Here is a 19,153-nt window from a genome sequence, read left to right as displayed (position 1 = left end):
TGGTGAGCCCAGTTTGAGACACGCTGGTTGAGGTGTCAGCAGCCCCACTGGAGACCCAGCGTGACCTCTCGTACCAGAACATGGCCAGAAAATGAGAGGACAGTGATCGAAGGTGACCTGCTCCCTGAGCCCATGGAGGGAACCGTCTCCCTGACTTCCCCGTCATACTGGGGTTATGTGCGCTTGGCCCATCGCTGTGCGTTTGGCTGTGCTGTTTCCCTGAGGTGGACTATCCTGCCCTTCCTTTCCCTGGTCAGAATTCTTCCCCTGCACGCAGCCTCCCTGGCCCCCTGGCCAGCACCAGCTCCCTAGCCTGGTCTCCCCTGGCCCTGAACCCTAAGGGCCTGGAGTTATGGTGGCTGGGCCTGGGCCTGGGCCAGGTACTTGGGCATTCCGCTGGCTCAGAGGGCCATCAGGGCTGGAAAAGTGCAGGTGAGGGACAGGATGGTGTAAGATGGAGGATAAAGCCAAGGCAAGGATGTGATCACCCAGGGGTAGGCGGGGTGGGGCGGGGGGAACCCTGGGAACACCTGGGACCTGCGGTGAAGCTGAGGCTGCAGGGCCTGAGCCTGTCCTTGCGCCTCCTTGTGACTCCAGGAAGGAATGAGGGCATCAGGCCTGTAGGAGGTGGGCTGGAGAGAGGAGAGGGTGTGGAGAAGTGAGCAGTGGGCCGCAGCAGCAGAGAGGCTCACTCAGACAGCCTGACAAATGCCCCTCGGCTTGGAGAAATGGCAGTCACTAGTGACCTTGACAAGGGCAAGGAGCTGGGGAGGAGGTGGAGACACGAGTGAAGATTTCTCTTTCCAGAAGTCAGAGGGAGGTGAGGAGGGGCTCTAGCCAAACAGCAGCCTCTTTTCTTTTGAAACAGGACAGATCTGGGCACTTCTGTGGTTTGCAGGTTCAGAGGTGGCAGAACTGGCCTCGCCAAGGGGAAGAGGGCGTGAAGTAGGTTCCTGTTGTGGAAGGTGGGGCTGAGAGTCCAGCAGGAGGGCCAGGCCAGTGGAGGTGCCCCCACCACCCACGTGGAGAAGGTTGGCGACAGCTGCCACCCAGGCTGCTCAGGAAGAGTGCTTTAATGCTGGGACCAGGGCTTGTGGCTCAAGGGAGACCCAGGACTGGGTGGCAGCCACCCAGGGCTCCTAAAATGGAGGGGACAAGAAGGCAAAGGGAACCAGAGCTGGCGGGTAGAGAAAAGGCAGCTGGTTGGGGTGCCGGGACTGCCACATGGGATCAGCAGGGCAGTGCCCGTCACAGGCCAGCCCAGGCTGCCTGCCCAGCTGAGAGGGAACTGCTCACTGCTGTTCCAGAAATAAAGGTGGCCCTGCATGTGCCAGCTTTGCATGAAGACAGGCAGGAGAGGGACTGCAGAAGGTGCAGAAATCCGGGAATCCTCCACAGGTCGCAACACTGATAGGGCTTCAAACCAAAACCAGTCATGCCTACATCCTGAGGGGCAGAGACAACCCCCCTAACTGAAGTCCGGGTTCCTGATGTAAGGGAGGGGACAGATGCGGGGGAAGGGGCTCCTTTTCCCTAGAAGCCAGGGGAGAAATCACCAATGGCTGGGTTGGGGGCTGGTGGGTCTGGGTCTGGAGCAGACTGGGGACAGATTGAGGGTGGGGCGACCCAGGGACAGTGGAGGGCTGCGGGCAGAGGCTAGGACTCCACAGGTGGTGTGGGGGCTTTCCTGGGGGTGCAGAAGAGGGCAGCGCCCGGGACACGGGATTTAGGCTCCGTCTGCTCGGACCCTCAGAACCCCCCAGGATTTATAAGGACGTCCCGCGGAGACCGTGCTCCCGGGTCTCTGGGGGAAAGTCTGTGAGAACCCCGGGCCCACGCCGCGAACGCGAAGAATACCAACGCTCGGAACCCAACACCGCCTGGCGCCGCGCGGCCGCAGAGGAGGCGGGGCACCTAGAGGTCCCGCCCCATATGCTAATATGGAGCGCCACTGCCCGCCCAGGCCCGGGGGGCCCAACGCCGCGAGGTTAGAGAGGCCGGCAGCGTCCGACAGCGCCCCCACAGAGTCCTGGGTGGGGCGGGGAGCCGGGATCCGGGTCGGCGGGGCGGCGACACAGCGCGGAGGCGGTCGGCGGGCCGCTAGGGCGTCCCGGGGCCGTGGCGCCCCCCGCCGGCGCGAAGTGGTACGGCCTGAGGGGGCGGGGCCCGGGTCATGTGACGCGGCCGCGGCCGCCATTTTGTTCTGCGGAGCTGGTATTTAGAGCGCAGCGGCTGACGGGCTGGGTCGCCTTCGCAGCTGCCTGACCGGCTCTGTCTCTCGCGCCCGCCCGCTCGCTCGCTGAGCCCTCGCCCCCTCCCCACCCGCAGACATGTCCGAGACTAAGAGCGGCCCCGAGTACGCCTCCTTTTTCGCGGTCATGGGCGCCTCGGCCGCCATGGTCTTCAGCGGTGAGCGCCCGGCAGGAGGGTCCCGGGGGACGGGGGGATCCGGGGGCGCGGGCTCGTGCCTGCAGCTCGCCGGGGCTCGGTATGTTAGGTCACTCTGACGTCATGCCCAGCTGTTGGGGGGTCCCGGGCCTCACGTGACTGCGGGGGTCGGGGCCCCGAGGGCGGCGGGAGGCGGTCGGGTGGCCGGAGCGCAGGGCATGCAGGCTGGGCCGGAGTGCGCGTCCCGCAGGTACCCCGGCAGCCCTGCCCGCCGGCCGTGTCGGTGCGGGGATGGGGCGGCGGCGCTGCTGCCATCTTAGCCCGGGAGAGGCGGGAGGGGTGCTGGGGTGGGGGCTCACGGTCCTGCGCCTGCTCCGCACCCGCCCCCCCAGTCCTGCGGGCAGGTGACATCACACCTCGGAGAGCTCCCGCGACGCGGGCCGGCCCTGTCCGTGGGCGGCGGGGTCGGGGGTCGGACCCTGGCGCGCCCCGCCGAGGTCCACGGCCCTGGCCCTTTAGGCGGCCCGCCTCCCCTCCCCCCGCTGCGGGGGTCAGGTGGGCCTGTGCGCGGAGGCAGGTGCTTCCGGGTAGGGCTCGTCGCGGTTTCCCAGCAGTCCTGTCGACCGTGTGGAGTGGCTGAGGAAAGCCGGGCTGAGGACCGGGATCCTGGGGGGGGGGGGGGGTGTGCGGGAGGCAGGCCTGCGTCAGCGCTGTGTGTGTGGACGCTTGCCGGGAGTCTGTTTCCGGGTGATTGAGAGGGTAGGATGGAATGTCAGCGTTGAGGGAATTCAGGCCCGAGTGAATGAATGAGTGAATGACCTTCCGCTCCTTCCCTGAGGCCTGGAATTGGGAAGGGCTGCCCTAGGCATGGAGAAGGGGCCTTCCAGGGATCTTGATGGCACCCTGGTTTTGAAGTTGGGTCTTGTCAGTCCTGGGGTGTCAAATTTAGTGGAATTTGGTCTACCTGGGAGAAGGGCGCTTGGGCTAGGCCTAGGAATGTGGGGCCCAGGGAAGTGAGTCGTGGCTCAGCTGCAGCCTCTGTGGACTGTTCTGGCGTGGTCTGGTCTAGGCCTCTTCGGGTAGGTCTGGTTTTTGGCTTCATGACCCCGCCCTGCCTCACCCTATCTGGTGGACTGGGGAAGCTGCCTATGCAGGTCTGTGGAGGGTTTGGACTCCAAACAGTCTCTGCTGACAGTAAACACTTGTGGGGGCTGGGGGGGGCCGCGGGAGGGTGGTGGCTCTGCTCCCTTGGGAGCCTCCTCTGTCCAGGCCTGCCTGCCAGTCACGAGCTTCTGAGTGAGCCCTGCCCTTCCCATCATGTGCGTTGAAGGGGTCATTTGTGGTGGGAGAAGTGGTCTGGACTTCCCCTTCTCTCTCAGCCAACGCCTGCTCTTTCCCCATCTTCAGGGGCTGCCTGGTCTCCAGCACCTCCCAACAGGCCGCCCTGCCCCTTCCCCCAGCCTTCTCTGCTCCTTGCCTCCGGGGATTCTGCTGTGCCAGTCACCTGTGGGTTGCTACTTCTGGCTGTCATTCATTCATTCAACAAATCTTGGCTGAGCTCCTCCTGAGTGTCAGGCACTGGGGGCCATCAGTGAACAGAACAAGATCCCTGGGCACATGGAACTTGAATTCTGGCTGTCACTGCTTGCTCCTGAGCCCTTTTTCTGTACTCAGTTCCTGGCCTCCCTCTGGTCATCAGCTGTCTCTTTTCCTCTCGTTCTAGAACTTACTGGGTACTTTGGGACTGAGTCTGATAGCAGGTCTCTGGAAGTTACTGAGAACGGAGTATCCTTGGTTCAAGGCTTTTGCTTGACGCAGGCTCCTGTTGGCCTGGATGCAGCTCCACTCTTGCTCCCCTCGCTACACGGGGCTTAATGTGGCCCTCCAGTAGCCAACTTCTGGCTTCATTTCTCCCTCTAACCATGCCTTTCTCCAGGGCTTGTCTTCATCTGCCTCCTTGTGCCTACCTGAACAAGCCCCGCGGTTCTCTGGCCTGGGGTGTTGCGGCCAGGCTGACTCCAAGCTCTGTCCCCAGCTCCTGGCCTAGATGCCCTCTGGCCTGCCTAGTGCTTGGCTGATTGGTCTTCTTAGAACTGAATGCTCACTCTCAGGCGTCCCCAATCCTCAGCTCGCAGTCCAGCTTCCCCTTTTTTCTTAACTTATGACAAAAGTCCTGTTGATTCTTTCTTCATCGTGTCTTCCTGGAAGCTGTTCATTGTTCCATTTCTATGCTTTCTCTGACTTTCTCCTGCTTGTAGGCACGTCTTGTTTGGTCCCGTGTTCCCAAAACTGCCTCCTGATCCCACTCTTTCTGTCCCTCGCCAATCTGGAGCCCCGTCGGGCTTGGCCTCTGGAGCTGGTGTCCAAGGCTTTCCCGGACACCTGCTGCTGCTGCCGCCAGCCTGCTTTTCCCTGATGGCCATCCCTGTTTTTTCCCTTGGTTTCTGTTGTTGCCTCCCTGCCCCAGCCACATGATTTTCCTGCTGCCCTGTGTAGAGAAGGGCCCAGCACACTTCTCGCCTCCGGCAGGGTCCCGCTACCTAGGATGCTGAGTTCCCCGTAATCGGTTTCCCACCCAGAGCTGCGGGTCAGCCTGTGCCCGCCCCACCTTCTGTAACGAGCCATAGTGCTGGCCTCTTGCACATACGTGACACAACCTGACGTGCTGGGCCTGCAGTAGGAGACCCAAAAATGCACTGCGACCAGGAGAGTTCCCAGAAAGGCTCCATGAAGACCAGCCCTGAGCCGGGGGCTGAGGGTGCTGAGTGTCTAGGCATGGCGGTGTTGGGGTGCCTCCCGGACTGTGTGGAGGAGGCAGTGCACACCCTTTGCTCCCACCCCTGCCTCCTTCCTTCCTGCAGTCACTCCCCATCTGGTACCATCTTGGTTGGCCCCTCTGTTCACGTTGTCTGGAATCCTTTTTTTGCTCACTGTCACTCCTCTACTCAGATGTCACTTTCTCTACGAAGCCCTTCCCCAGACACCCCACCCTCCTCCTGGAACATGTTGCTGTGCTTGGAGGTGCTGTGTCTGTTTCCTCACCAGGGTTAGAGCCCTTCTGACCTCACACCTGCTGGGCAGTGAACAAAGTAGGCATCTTTTGTGGCCCAAATAGGTGAATCAAATGTGCAGAGGAATGGTCAGGGTTGTCCTGGTCCCTTCCACCTCTGACCCATGTTAATCTCTGCTCAAGCAGCGCAGTGGGACCCTGGAGGGCAGGTGGTAGGAGTCAGAAGAGCCGCCTGGGCCCCCTGTGGCTTGCTGTTCTGTGCAAAATTTACTCTAGACTTCAAGGACAGAGGCAAGGAGAGGAGAATTTTCAGGAAGGCAGCATACCCTAGGAAGAGGGAGGAGGGACAGTGTCAGAGGAGATAGGCCACCCTAGAGTCCCCACCACCCCCATTACTGGAGGCCTGTGGGAGAAGCTAGGATTCTGGGAGATCTGTGGAAGCCACGTGCTTGGGCTGGATGATGGCTCCAGCCCCATTGTCTTCCTGTGCCCTGTCCTCTCCATAGCTCGCCCTGCCTCCTCTCTGGTTGTTTAGAGGATCCTCTCCAAACTCAAGAGTCCAGGCCTGCTGTGTGGCTGAGGGGGTGCTCAGCCTGTTTTCACAGATGTCCCAGGGGTGGAAGTGGTGGGGACTCGGGAGCTCTGGCCTGAGAGGACAGGACTTGACTTGCCGGGCCAGCTTTCCCTGACCTTGCAGTGGTGCTGGTTTTTCCAGTGTGTTGTCTCTGGGCTGCTGAAATGGAGTCACCTCTTGCTTTTCCAGGCCTTTTCTGACCTGAGAGCCTGGGACTCCCCATGGGACAAAAGGTACCCGGAATCTCCAGCGAGGCTTCAGGGGCCCGGCTGCCTGTTTCCCTGTGTAATTGGGCTGCCGGACTTGTCGCAGCTCCCCTCGTAGGTTGCAGGCAGCTGCACTGAGGTCCTGTGGGAGCATAGGGTCTATGTAGCAGACTTGGGGAGTGCTGGTGAGCATGGGTCGGGGTTTCACAGCAGAGCAGGTGGGCTAGGAGCAGACAGCCATAAGGACCTCTGGTAGGGGAAAGAAGCAGATACTGGGCCACCTCCTGCTGCTTTCTGGGTGCTACCTTCATCTCCCCCTTGCCTGTGATAACTTTGGATGGCCCTCAACTGTGCAAGAGCCACCCCCAGGGTCCTGGCCCCAGGTGCTCTGGGCTCACCTCCCTCTCCTAACCCCCCACAGCCCTGGGTGCTGCCTACGGGACGGCCAAGAGTGGCACGGGCATCGCGGCCATGTCTGTCATGCGGCCAGAGCTGATCATGAAGTCCATCATCCCAGTGGTCATGGCTGGCATCATAGCTATCTACGGCCTGGTGGTGGCGGTCCTCATCGCCAACTCCCTGAATGATGGCATCACTCTTTACAGGTGAGTGCTGGGTCCCTCTCCCCATGGCCTGATCCCCCACCCCAGGATCAGGCCACTGCACAGGGCTGGGAGGCTGGGGAATGGGCATGGGCGGGTGGCCTGTGACCCATGCCCGAGTCTTTCCGGCAGGCAGCTAACATCGATTCTGTGTCCTCTCTTCCCTAGGAGCTTCCTCCAACTGGGCGCGGGCCTGAGCGTGGGCCTGAGCGGGCTGGCAGCTGGCTTTGCCATCGGCATTGTGGGGGACGCCGGAGTGCGGGGCACTGCCCAGCAGCCTCGGCTATTTGTGGGCATGATCCTCATCCTCATCTTCGCTGAGGTCCTTGGCCTCTATGGTCTCATCGTGGCCCTCATCCTTTCCACAAAGTAGCTCTTCTCTGAGCCCACCAGCCACAGAATATGATGTAAAGACCACCCCCTCCTCATTCCAGAACGAACAGCCTGACACACACGCACGGGGCAGCTGCCCCCCAGTAGTTGGTCTTGTAAATGCGCAGTGTCCTAGTGCCCATCGTCCGTTGCCCCTGGCCTTGCCCCTGCCCGCTCCGTGCCGTGGACATCTGGGCCCACTCATCACCCACCCAGGCCCCCGACCAGTGAGGATGCAGGCCCCTGGCCGCCCCCACCCACCTGCTCTAGAGTGTTCTGTGTATAAGAATGAATTAGAGTTGTCATTTTCTTCACTGGATGTTTATTTATAAAGATTTGACCTGTTATGCGTCTGTGGAGCAGCCCTCCGTCTCCCAACTATATAGTAATCTTAGGTAGAGTGTTGCCTTGTGGGGTCACCGTTTGCTGAGACCTCTTGGACGGAACCACCCTCCTCCAGCCGTGGCTGCCTGGGCCGCGTGCTGGGCCTGCCGGGGCCTGGCGCTGAGCCGTGCCCAATAAAGTTCTCTGATGTGACTGGACGCCTGTGTGTGCACCGCTGGTGTGGGTGCGGGGCCTGGGGAGGCGGGGCTGGCCGCCGCGTCACTGCGGATCGCGGGGCGCGTCCGTCACGTGGGCGCCCGGGTCATGTGGTGCGCGCCTCAGTCAGCTGAGGGTCACGTGGGTGCGGCCGGGATTCGGCCGCGGGGCTTCCGGTGCCGCGCTCGGCCGGGCTCGGGCGGCTCACCATGCGCGGCGGGCAGGGCGCGGTGCGGGCCCCGGTGCTCCAGTTCACCAACTGCCGAATTCTGCGGGGCCGGGCGCTGCTCTGGTGGGCGCGGGGCCGGCGGCGCTGGGCCCTGCTCGGGTGGGCGTGGGGCCGGCGGGGTGCGAGGCCGGTGGGGCGCGGAGCCGGGCGCTGCTCGGGTAGGCGCGGGGTCGGCGGCGCTGGGCCCTGCTCGGGTGGGCGCGGGGTCGGCGGGGTGCGAGGCCGATGGGCGCGGGGCCGGTGGGGCGCGGAGCCGGCGGGACGCGGGGCCGGGCGCTGCTCGGGTGGGCGCGGGGCCGGCGGGACGCGGGGCCGGGCGCTGCTCGGGTGGGCGCGGGGCCGGCGGGGTGCGAGGCCGATGGGCGCGGGGCCGGTGGGGCGCGGAGCCGGCGGGACGCGGGGCCGGGCGCTGCTCGGGTGGGCGCGGGGCCGGCGGGACGCGGGGTCGGGCGCTGCTCGGGTGGGCGCGGGCCCGGTGGGGTGCGAGGCCGGTGGGGCGCGGGGCCGAGGCCGGGCCGGCGATCCGAGTCCCCGCCCCGCGCTGTACGCAGGGAGGATCTGTGGGTGCGCGGGGGCCGCATTCTGGACCCGGAGAAGCTGTTCTTTGAGGAGCGGCGCGTGGCCGACGAGCAGCGGGACTGCGGGGGCTGCATCCTGGCACCAGGCTTCATCGACGTACAGATCAACGGTGTGGTCCAGGGCCTGGGGGCTGGGAACCCGGGGAAGGACCTCTGAGCACCGTGCGACCCTCTCTTTTCTGTGGCTGCAGGTGGATTTGGCGTTGACTTTTCTCAAGCCACGGAGGGCGTCGGTTCCGGGGTCGCCTTGGTGGCCCGGAGGATTCTATCTCACGGAGTCACCTCGTTCTGCCCTACGTTGGTCACCTCGCCGCCGGAGGTTTACCATAAGGTGAGGTCAGGCTCTCTGCCTCAAGCGAAGAGAGCCCCAGAAGCAGCCAGCCCATGAATTTTCAAATCTCTCCGTGCCGCACACGACTGTTAGTGCCTGCGTTTGGCCTCATTTGCTGGCCTCTCTCCGCTTGGGCCTGGGGCGTCGTCCCCTGGACTTTCTCATTCAGGTGCCCCTCTGCGTGGCCTCCGTACACCCTCTGCCACCGCAGTGGGACTGCCTCTGCAGCTGTTCTCTTGGCCTTTGCATTTGCTCCCTCAGCACCTGCAGCTGCCCACACCCTCCCCACCCTGCACTCTGGCCGCCTTGGGGCTCCAGAACCTGCCTCCTTGACCAAGGCTGCTGGAGATTTTCTGATTGCCTCATCCATGGTTGCTCCTCAGGCCCATCCTCCCTAACCTGTCTGTGCTGTGACTCTGGTGAACATGCCTTCCAGAAAGAAGGCATGTTTTCTGCCTTTTCTGCCCCAGGCCCTCCTGCTGCTCTTGTCTACACCTGCACAGTCTTCCACTTTCTTTATCTGCAAGTTTTGGGATTCAGTAGTCCCTGGTCCGTTTTCATTTTAACAAATTTTATTTTTCACGCATGTTCTTTAGGTTTGCGTTTAGCTACCTTTTACTATTCCTTCTGTGTGTATGTTCTTTTCTTTTGATTTGAGAGTAGGTTGCACACATGAAGCTTCTTTACTGCAGAATTCTTAACTCTAATTCCTTATAAGCACTGATATTCTCTTATGTGAATGCAATTGAGTTACTGAGTTTAGGAAATTAACGTTATCCCTTGATCTCATCTTTGTTCCACTTTGGTAGTTTTTTTCTCAGTAGAGGATCCATTCCAGGATTGCATAGCCTGCGTGGGGTTCTCGCCTGGGTGTGTGGACACTGCCAGAGCTGGGGGCTCTGGGAGGTCGGGCGTGGGCTCTGGGTTTGGTTCTGGCGTCTTGCCTTCATCCATCAGCTGGGAGACTTGGGCCATCCTTACTCCTTTCTGAGCCTCAGTTTCCTCAAACCTAAAGTGAGAATAAAGATGGTATCCATCTCTTAGGGTAGTTGGGTACTCAGCACTGTGCTTGGTACATATTAAGCGCTTGGTAAAGGTCAGCTCTGGACATTTTTCTGGAAATTTCCCCTAGCTCTCCCATCACTGAGTTAGATACTGAAAACCAGCCTCATCTTCCTGCTGCAAACCGGCCCCCGATTCCTGGTTTTCTCTCCTGGTCATCAGTCTGTGATTAATCCTGCCTGGATATGGGGACATGGTCACCCTCTTGCCCCCCTGTCCTTTGTCTTCCCCCTTCCTGGTCCCCACCACTGAGGCTTAGTGACTGTCACCGTAGCCTCCGACAGCTCTTCTGGCTCTGGCTCGTGCCAGAATGGCCTTCCTACGGTACAGGGCTCAGCACGTCACTCACGCCCCCTGCCCCCTTAATCCACAGGATAAACACCACCCTCCTGAGCACTCCATCCCTCCCTCGCTCCCTCCTATGGAGCCTCTGCTCTCTCCCCAGCACATTCCAGCCATTGCAGGCAGTTTTCTCTCCTGCCCCCAAGCCCTCTGCCCAGAGGCCTTTGCTTTGCTGTCTCTGCTGTACCAGCTGCCCTGCGTGCCTCTTTGCAGCCAGGGCCGCTGCTGAGCTGTCACGCCCTGCACGCTTGGCCATTGTGATACAGACTGCGAGGTCTTCCTCAAGGGAAGGAGTTGCCAGCCAGTAGGACTTCTGTCTTACGTTTTCTTCCTGGCACCTGTCATTCTCCAGAAATGCTTATAGGATGAAGGTCTTGGGAGGCAGAGAGTAAACTGACTTATGATGGAAATCGTGGAGGGCTTTGAATATGAGAAATTTAATACTGATATCATCTGAGAAACCACAGGACTGTTCACTTGGCTATTTCCCCCATCATCTACCCTACCTTCCTCCAGAGCTCGTTCACACTGCGCTGAACTGGATTGCCACTTTGTCAAAAGTTATCCAGGTCCTTTGTCATCATTTTCTGGTTCACTGAGACCACCTGCTCTTTTTCTGGGGTCTTCTCCTCCCTTGTCCTTTGCTACCCTTCCAAGAGGAAGATCTGATTGTGTTGTTCTGTGGGTCAGGTCTATTGTCTACTGAGCCAAGATCAGGCACCTCAGGGTGGCAGCGGGGCCATTGCCTCTGGTGCCACACACCCTCTACACTTTGACCTTTCCTGACTTGAACTTGCCTCATTCCCTTCATCTCCAGATTGTTGTTTATTCTGTTCTATTTGCTTTGTGCTCTCTACTATTCCTTGTAATATTCTGTTCTGGAAAAACTCAGCTATTATCGTTTTTTTTGAATCTTTAGTGAATTTATATATGTCACCTGGCTTGTTAGGAAAAACAGCAGCTCTTTGTCCCCACCGGTTCCCACCTAGAGACAGTCACTTTCAACTCAGCTGACTCTTGGAATTTGCCCTCAGATGTCTAAAAAATATGCTGTTATTCCTACTCAATTTTTGGGTTTAGTGCAGTATATGTGTGTGTTTGCTTCCCAGCAGGGAAGGTAAGGATTAGTTCTCTCTGAGCCCCTTCCGCCCTCTCAGGCCCTTCCAGCCCTGTCCTCCCCTGATGCTTGCCTGTGGTTTTGGTGAGATCAGTCATCAGGACTCGTAACTCATGTCCCTGCCAGTCAACTCTGTTGTCCTTGGAGTTACTGTTCTTTGTTTGCTTAGCTTTTTTATCTACGGTCTCAACTCTGCGCTTCATGCCAGTTGTCTTGCTCTTCTTTTGGGATAGTTAGACACACCAGGCGAGCCCTCAGCTTCGTCTTCCTGCGGAAGCCTCTGGGACCTGCTCTCCCAGCCCCAGCTGCTGGTCTCACGGAGGCCGAGCTGTCCCGGGAGCTCCCTTCCCCTCACTTCGCGGGTCCCCTGGCCTCTTCCTGCTGGGTCTCTCTGCCCAGGATCCTGTGTCGTCGTCTCGGCTGGTTTATGTCTTCTTTTCAGTGGAGCACATCCTCCAGTAGCTTCTGGAGAAAGGGGTCATGGGAGGTAAAGTTTTTGAGATCTTGAAGGTCTGCAAGTGTCTTTTCTCTTGATTGATGGTTTGGCTGGGTTTGAATTTTAGATTAGAAGTCATTTTCTCCAGAATTTTAAAAGCATTGCTGTATTGTCTTTTAACTTGCAGGGTTGCTGATGAGAAGTTGGATGCCATCTGACCCCTGATACTTTGTGTGTGACTTCTTTCTTCCCCCTGGAAGCTTTGTCCCTGGGTTCTGAAGTCTCAGGGTGACATGTGTGGGGACTAGGGGGAGTTCATCCATTGTGCTGGCCGTTGGCATGCTCCATCAGTCTGGAATTTTGGGTTTTGGTTTTGTTTGCTTTTCTTGAATGATTCCTTGATGATTTTTGCCCTTATTTCTTTTTCTTTTTTTTTTTTTTTTGTGAGGAAGATCAGCCCTGAGCTAACATCCGTGCTAATCCTCCTCTTTTTGCTGAGGAAGATTGGTTCTGAGCTAACATCTATTGCTAATCCTCCTCCTTTTTTTTTTTGTCCCCCAAAGCCCCAGTAGATAGTTGTATGTCATAGCTGCACATCCTTCTAATTGCTGTATGTGGGACGTGGCCTCAGTATGGCCGGAGAAGCGGTGCGTTGGTGTGCGCCCGGGATCCGAACCCGGGCCGCCAGCAGCAGAGCGCGCGCACTTAACCGCTAAGCCACGGGGCCGGCCGTGCCCTTATTTCTGTCGTCTTTTTCTGGGAGTTGTTACTCCACTGTTGGGCCTCCTGCATGGCTTCTCTACTTCTTTCTCTTCTTTCTTTCTCTGTGACTCTACTTTCTGGACATTTCCCCGGTTTTTATCTTCTAGTTCTTCTCTTGGGTTTTTCACTCCAGTGCTCGCGTATTTTTCACTCGGAGGACCTTTCTTCCCCCGAATGTTCTTGCTTGCTACTTGTTTCACGAGGGCGAGACTTCTCGCACGTGCGGATGCCGCTCCCGGCTCTCTGCTTCCCTGCCAGCTCTGTCCTGTCGTTTGTGGCGCTCTCTGTATCTTCTCTCAGAGACTTCCCAGGCTGCTGGCGAGCCTCGCTTGTTGGCTCTGTTGGAGGACGGTTACCGGCAGGCCACTGGGAGCACCGCGCCAGGGGGCCAGAGGCACCCTTAGGTCGAGGTTCCTGAGTCCCTTCTCTTGGGCCTCGTTGGTGACATGCTGAGAGCGTTAGGAACATAAACTTGCACTGAGTTGCCTGGTTTTCTGTTTCGCCCTGACCTGCCTCTCGCCTGGAGACCCTCTGGGTTACTTCTCCAGGTGCTTGGCTGGCTCACTTGGGGACACGGTTCCTCTTTAATGCGGCTTCTGTTGTCAGTCCCCCCACTTCTCAAGGCGCCAGGTGCTGCCGAGGCCTGAGCCAGTGGGGGGCTGTGCGGGGCCTGTTTCCTCGATGTCGTCACCACGTACGCCTGCCCACATCTGCCAGCATCTGTGTGTTGGGCCCCCAGGTCAACGCCCCCAGGTCTTTGTCACACTGGTTTTAAGCCTCTTAAAACTCCCTTTATTTTGTTCTGGTGGGGGCACATTGGTCCGCCAGGCTCACCACAGGGACTCTGCCGTGTCCTGCACAGCTCCCTGTTCCACGTCCTTCCCCATGGTGAAGAGGAGGTGGGCTGGGACACCTGCCTGTCCATCTGCCTCTGAGATGCGTAACGGGAGCCCCTGTCACACACGAGTGCCCTTCCTGATCATGTCCAGCTCTGGGCACAGGGTGGCTGTGCCCTCGGTGCCCGAGCCCCTGGCGCCGTCCACACTGATCTCTCCAGCTGCTGAGCCCTTGCTTCTGCCCGTCGCTCTGCCTGGAGTGCACGCCCTCCTCCTGCCTTGGGCCTGCTTTCTGGTCCTGCAGTTCGGGGAGGCTGGGCCCAGTGCCCTGTTTGGGTCTAGGCCCTTCGGGTGCACCCCCTACTGTGTCCTACCTGCTGCCTGGACTGGGGCCACCTTGAGGGCCAGGGTGCTATGCGCCTGCCCCCTGTCTGAGAGCTCTCTGCTTGCCTCCTGGTCCTTGCAGAGGCCGTTCTCACGTCCCCGGGGCCCTGTCATTTCTCCGTGCTTCTAAGTCTGTGTCCTGCTGTTTCTGAGTGCTGAGTTTTCCCTGACCATGGTTGGGGGCGTTTGACCATCTTCTAACACCTGAGGGAAGGCCAGTGGGGGCTGGGCTTAGTTCTGACCTCTAACCTCTGACTTTGGTTGGGCTGTGACCTCTGGGCGCTGGGCTGTGGGGACAGGGCTTTAACAGCTGGTTCCCCCCAGGTCCTTCCTCAGATCCCCGTGAAGAGTGGTGGTCCCCATGGGGCAGGGGTCCTCGGTGAGTGGCTGACCCCTCTCCCTGCCCCCGCCCCGGGAGGCTCCTTGGGGACCTATTGACAGCCCCTGCCCCCTCCAGATGCCCAAGTGGGGAGGGAGGGTGGGGCTGCAGGGTGGGGGTCCTGCAGGAGCCATCCACTCCCCTCCTCCCAGGAGTGCACCTGGAGGGTCCGTTCATCAGCCGGGAGAAGCGGGGTGCACACCCTGAGGCCCACCTGCGCTCCTTTGAGGCCAACGCCTTCCACGATGTGCTGGACACCTATGGGTCCCTGGACAATGTCCGCATCGTGACGCTGGCTCCTGAGCTGGGTCGCAGCCACGAGGTGATCCAGGCACTGACGGCCCGTGGCATCTGCGTGTCCCTAGGTGAGGGGGACTGCCTCTGGGGGAGGGCCCACCCGAGGGTCTTGGGCTGGGTGCAGAGTCTGAGTCCAGGTCCCCCACGCAGGGCACTCAGTGGCTGACCTGCAGGCTGCAGAGGAAGCCGTGCAGAGTGGGGCGACCTTCATCACCCACCTCTTCAACGCCATGCTGCCTGTGAGTGCCACCCCAGCTCCCGGGCGGGTAGGTTTGGGGGCTCCTACTCTCGCTTAGCTGCCCCCTCCTGCCCCTGCCCAGTTCCACCACCGTGACCCAGGCATCGTGGGGCTCCTGACCAGTGACCGGCTGCCCCGGGGCCGGCACATCTTCTACGGGATGATTGCCGACGGCATGCACACCAACCCGGCCGCCCTGCGCATCGCCCACCGGGCCCATCCCCAGGGTGAGCGCCTGGGCAGGGTGGAGGCAGGTGGTAGGACCAGGTGGGCCGAGTCCTGAGGCCCCTTCCCCCCATAGGGCTGGTGCTGGTCACCGATGCTGTCCCTGCCCTGGGCTTGGGCAATGGCCGTCACACGCTAGGGCAGCAAGAGGTGGAGGTAGACGGGCTGACAGCCTACGTGGCAGGTGAGTGACTACCGTCCCTACTGACTATCCACGTGAGAACGCTCCTCAGCCCCTCCATGGTTGGATACAAGATGTCCCCTGCTGCACCCCCCAGCCCCCACCCCAAGCCTGCCTTCTCTGCTCTCAAGGCACCCAGACGCTGAGTGGCAGCATAGCCCCGATGGACGTCTGCGTCCGTCACTTTCTGCAGGCCACAGGTCAGTTGGGGGTGGGTGCTCGCATGCTGGGAGAGGCTGGAGGAGAGCGTGGGGCCCACTAGCGCCTACATCCCTCGTCTGGTGGGGGTGCCCAGGAATGCAGCCAAGGTCCTGCCTGCAGGGAGCTCACGGGCAGGGGGAGAGGGCAGTGAGCAAGCAGATGGCTGGAATCCAGAGTGAGAGGCAGTGGAGCAACGGTACCCGGGAGGGGAGAGCCTTAGCCTGGGGCCTCTGGGATCGCAGAATCTTACAGGTGCCAAGCTGTGGGGCTGAGGTGGGTGTCAGGTCTCTGGGGTCAGGCTGTGCAGAGGCCTCTCAAGGGGTCAGCATGTTTTGGGGGAGGTGAGGGGGTGTCTGGCAGAGGCTGTGGTTGGCCAGGCCCTGTGAGGCTTTTGGTAGCGCCCCTTGGGGTCTGGGGTGTTATGCTGGGGGTTACCAAGGTCCAATGTGCTGTTTAGAGCAGCAGGGAGACCGGCCCGGGGGCAGGTGGCAGCTGTGGCCTGGCCTAGGGGGTGATGTGGGGGGTGGAGAGAATTGGGTTTGGTCATTTGACCTCTGGAGAGGGCAGGGCAGAGCAGTGAGTCCTGGGTGGCCTCTTGGATGCCTCGGTTCCTGCTTCTTTGTGGGGGTGCTCTCCCTGGGACCCAGGAGCAGGGGCCGTGGGCATTTGGGTCAGAGCTTTTTGTCAATGGGGAGAGGGTCTTTGTGGGGCTGGGATGGGTGAGGGGCTGGGAAGAGGGCACTTGGCAGTGTCCTCAGACTGGGGGGAGGGCGGGGTCTCTCCAACTTGCTGCAGAGTCCTGGGATGCTTCCAGCCCCTGTTTCTGGGACTTGGAGCTTTGGGGCCGCAGCGGGGAGGGGCTGCCAGCAGAGACAGCTGGGGGTTGGGGATGGTCACCCACCCGTGTCCCCCAAGCAGGCTGCAGTGTGGAGTCGGCCCTGGAGGCTGCGTCCCTGCACCCCGCCCAGCTGCTGGGGCTGGAGAAGCGCAAGGGAACCCTGGACTTTGGGGCCGATGCAGGTCAGGGTCCGACGCAGGGTGGCCCCGGGCAGCCTGAAGACGCGGGAGTTCTTGGGGTGCCAGGGCAGGTGGGTGGGAACTCCTTTGTGCCCCTGCACCTTCCCCGGCCACCAGCCTCGGCCTGGGCCCCTTTTCCCGTCAGGCCAGGCTCTCTGGCATCTGAGACAGAGTCAGGCAAGGGGCTGCTGGGAGCCTTGTCTGTCATCCTCTGCTGCCAGGAATCTTGGTCCCAGGGCCTCAGTCAGTCTGTGATGTGTTGGGGCGTCTTGCACAAATAGTGTCCCTGGTCTGGGATTCCCCACCAGCGTGGGAGTGGGGAGGTGCGGTGGCCGCACCCCTGCCGCCTTCTCATCCTCCACCTCTGACCCAGACTTCGTGGTGCTCGATGACTCCCTCCATGTCCGGGCCACCTACATCTCAGGCGAGCTGGTGTGGCAGGCGGAGGAGGCCAGGCAGTGACCGAGGACCATGGCTGGAGAGGACGCCCAGCCCCAGCTGGACACTGTCAGGGCTGGGCCGTCGAGGAGCTGGTCTCCGGGGAGCAAGTGGGAGCCCGGCCCCAGGTGGACAGCCTTGACCCGGGAGGCTGCTGGCTGGCTTGGATAAACGTGCACCCCACAGGGGCTTGCCTGGTCTCCGAGTTTTGCTTCAGAGCGGGGCTTCTTGCTGTTTCTGCTGTCACGCTGGTGGCTCTCCTGGGGGGGGGGGTGTCCATAATTCATTGTTTAGGTTTGAGAGTAGCTGGATTTCAGCTCAGCGTAATCTTCTGGGGCCTTGTGGGGCTCCAGTGGAGGCGACAGGGCCCCAAAGTAAGATGAGTGTGTCTGAGGCCTGCAGACCCACAGACAGATGTGCTGGTTGAAAATGGGTGGAGGCGAGCAGGGAAGCCTGGGCTGTTGGGGTCCCTGGATAAGGCAGCTTCAAGGCGAGTGGGCTTCGGGGGGCCCTGCTGGCCTGAAGATGGCCGTGATGCGGGTCATAGACATCTTGCCTTGGTGCAGCCCCTTCCCCTTCATGCAGGTGCAGTCCTCGGAGTAGGAGGGCACAGACGGTGTCCCAGGACACCCTTGACTGTAGCTTGGCCACCGCTCTTCCCGCCTCTGCTGTAGAGCCCACTAAAGGAAATGTCTCCAGGCCCAAAGTGACAAAGAGTCACAGGTCTCAGCTGTGTTTGAGGGTGAACAACCTGGGAAGAACAACTTGAAAGGCAGGGCTGAGCGGGGACCCGGGGCAGGGGCACCAGGGCACTGGGTCTCAGGCCACGTGCCCTTGGGGTGCAGAGGTGCTGTGTGCCTGGTGGTGACTGGCCAGCTCCTGCAATGTGCCAGCACAAGGGATGCGGGGAGGGGCCGATGCACTGCTCACCTGGTGCCGGGCCTCCTAAGTGCTCTAGGAGGCTCATTCTGTTCTTCTATCAAAAATCCAAAAGGGTTTCCTGTTTTTCACCCCCGTTTCTCAGATAGGGAAAAGGGGGGCACTGAGTCCCAGAGCTGGAGCACCAGGGCCAGGGTTTGGCCTGGCCTACCTGACTCCAGGGCCTCACTTAAACCCCCCACCATGCAGCCTCTCTGGGAGGACAGGGAGGGGCAGGTTGAGATGGTGGTCGGCAAGGCTGACACCAGAGATGGCAGGAGCCAGTGCCGGCAGGGACAGCACTAAAGGCAGAGTGGGCTGCCCCAGTACAGGCCTAGTGTGTGTGAGGGACAGATGGCCACCCTGGCTGGGGAGAAGAGGGGCCCTGGGGGGCTGGAGAGGAGTCACAGGTGGTGAGCAGGGCCCTGCAGCTGTGTGGGAATTTGGATTTTATTTGAGGTGTGGAGGTAGTTGCTGGAAGATCTTTTTTTTTTTTAAATTGTGGTACAATGTATATAACATTTACCATTTTAACCACTTTTAAGTGTGCACTTCAGTGGCATTAAGTACATTCATATTGTTGTGCAACCATCACCACCATCCTCTCCAGAACTTTTTCATCACCCTGAACGGAAACTCTCCACCCAATAAACACTCTCCCATCCCCATCCCCCAGCCCCTGCACCCACCCTTCCTCTTTGTCTCTATGAGTCTGAGGCTGCAGGCTTTTAAACAGGGATATGCTGACGTTTTAGGGGAGGGGATCCTTTGGGTTGCTGGGGTGGGGGGGGGAGGGGTGGGGTGCAGGTGTAGGGGGTGCTGGGATAGCAAGGAGACCCTGAGAGGCTAGTTGTGGGGTGCTAGTGGGGTGGAAGACCAGTGAAGTAGGGGGACAGGCTTGCCCTAGTGTGGGTGTGGACTGGGCGGTGGGGGAGGTGACGCCAGGTGTGTTCATGAGTCACTGGTGGGTGGGGGGTGACTCACTGGATGGAGGAGCTGGAGTAGGGTCCCTGGGGAGGTGACCTGGTGTACTCCCAGCATCTCCTCCATGGCTTGTTCTGTGTTGTGCGTGAGCAGGAGGACTCGCGCCACGGCGCGACTCTCCGGGTAAGGCGAGGGACAGTTGGCGGCCGGGCCTGGGAGCTGCGGTGGCTTCCACTTGACGCGTCTGGACTGCACCAAGCGCATGCGGGTTCGAGCCCCGCCGCTGAGGGGTCCCTTGCGAAGCCTCGGGCTCCCCAACGGGATGATGGACCTCGCGGGCTCCTAGCGCACCGGGCACGCCGCGGCGGGTGATGCGCTCGGGGTCCGGCGTTGATTCGTGCGGAGGAACTGGGTGGGTCAGCCCGGCTTGGAGGTGGGGGGCAGACGGTATCCACCAAGCGGACGGTTAGAGAGGCGGCGGCCAAGCCCGAACGGCGGGGCGTTCACAGTGAAGCCGGTCCAACCCGCTCCCGCAGCGCTCCCTGCCTGCGGTCCAGGCGCCGGGT

General features: G+C 60.5%; 2 protein-coding genes across 7 annotated transcripts; both read left to right on the top strand.

Annotated features, from left to right (window-relative positions):
- The first annotated feature begins 2,220 nt into the window (after positions 1–2,220).
- On the top strand, positions 2,221–7,466 carry ATP6V0C (ATPase H+ transporting V0 subunit c). The gene is made up of 3 exons (XM_058570272.1): positions 2,221–2,409; positions 6,600–6,783; positions 6,949–7,466. The coding sequence occupies exons 1-3, from the start codon at positions 2,331–2,333 to the stop codon at positions 7,151–7,153; spliced, it is 468 nt and encodes a 155-aa protein (XP_058426255.1). The 5' UTR covers positions 2,221–2,330; the 3' UTR covers positions 7,154–7,466.
- Positions 7,467–7,876: 410 nt separating this feature from the next.
- On the top strand, positions 7,877–18,331 carry AMDHD2 (amidohydrolase domain containing 2). 6 transcript variants are annotated; one of them, XM_058570268.1, is made up of 11 exons: positions 7,877–7,984; positions 8,473–8,609; positions 8,691–8,830; positions 14,094–14,148; positions 14,301–14,513; positions 14,605–14,684; positions 14,766–14,910; positions 14,985–15,092; positions 15,221–15,289; positions 16,206–16,378; positions 16,681–18,331. In XM_058570268.1, the coding sequence occupies exons 1-11, from the start codon at positions 7,902–7,904 to the stop codon at positions 16,885–16,887; spliced, it is 1,410 nt and encodes a 469-aa protein (XP_058426251.1). In that variant the 5' UTR covers positions 7,877–7,901; the 3' UTR covers positions 16,888–18,331. The 6 variants fall into 6 exon arrangements, with proteins under 6 accessions (XP_058426251.1, XP_058426250.1, XP_058426249.1 ...); XM_058570267.1 differs by having other exon boundaries at positions 14,596–14,684; positions 16,209–16,378; XM_058570266.1 differs by having other exon boundaries at positions 14,596–14,684.
- Positions 18,332–19,153: the final 822 nt, after the last annotated feature.

Source organism: Diceros bicornis, chromosome 26, assembly GCF_020826845.1.
Source record: "Diceros bicornis minor isolate mBicDic1 chromosome 26, mDicBic1.mat.cur, whole genome shotgun sequence".
Taxonomy (NCBI): Eukaryota; Metazoa; Chordata; class Mammalia; order Perissodactyla; family Rhinocerotidae; genus Diceros; species Diceros bicornis.
Note: the sequence above shows the minus strand (reverse complement) of the source record. Positions and strands in the feature narration are given on the sequence as shown.

Bases quoted from the DNA above. Each gene is read 5' to 3' on its own strand.
- ATP6V0C (XM_058570272.1), top strand. From the start codon at position 2,331: ATGTCCGAGACTAAGAGCGGCCCCGAGTACGCCTCCTTTTTCGCGGTC. The intron at 2,410-6,599 runs GTGAGCGCCCGG...AACCCCCCACAG, and splicing joins GGCCGCCATGGTCTTCAGCG to CCCTGGGTGCTGCCTACGGG. The intron at 6,784-6,948 runs GTGAGTGCTGGG...TCTCTTCCCTAG, and splicing joins GATGGCATCACTCTTTACAG to GAGCTTCCTCCAACTGGGCG.
- AMDHD2 (XM_058570266.1), top strand. From the start codon at position 7,902: ATGCGCGGCGGGCAGGGCGCGGTGCGGGCCCCGGTGCTCCAGTTCACC. The intron at 7,985-8,472 runs GTGGGCGCGGGG...CGCTGTACGCAG, and splicing joins CGGGGCCGGGCGCTGCTCTG to GGAGGATCTGTGGGTGCGCG. The intron at 14,514-14,595 runs GTGAGGGGGACT...TCCCCCACGCAG, and splicing joins TGGCATCTGCGTGTCCCTAG to GGCACTCAGTGGCTGACCTG.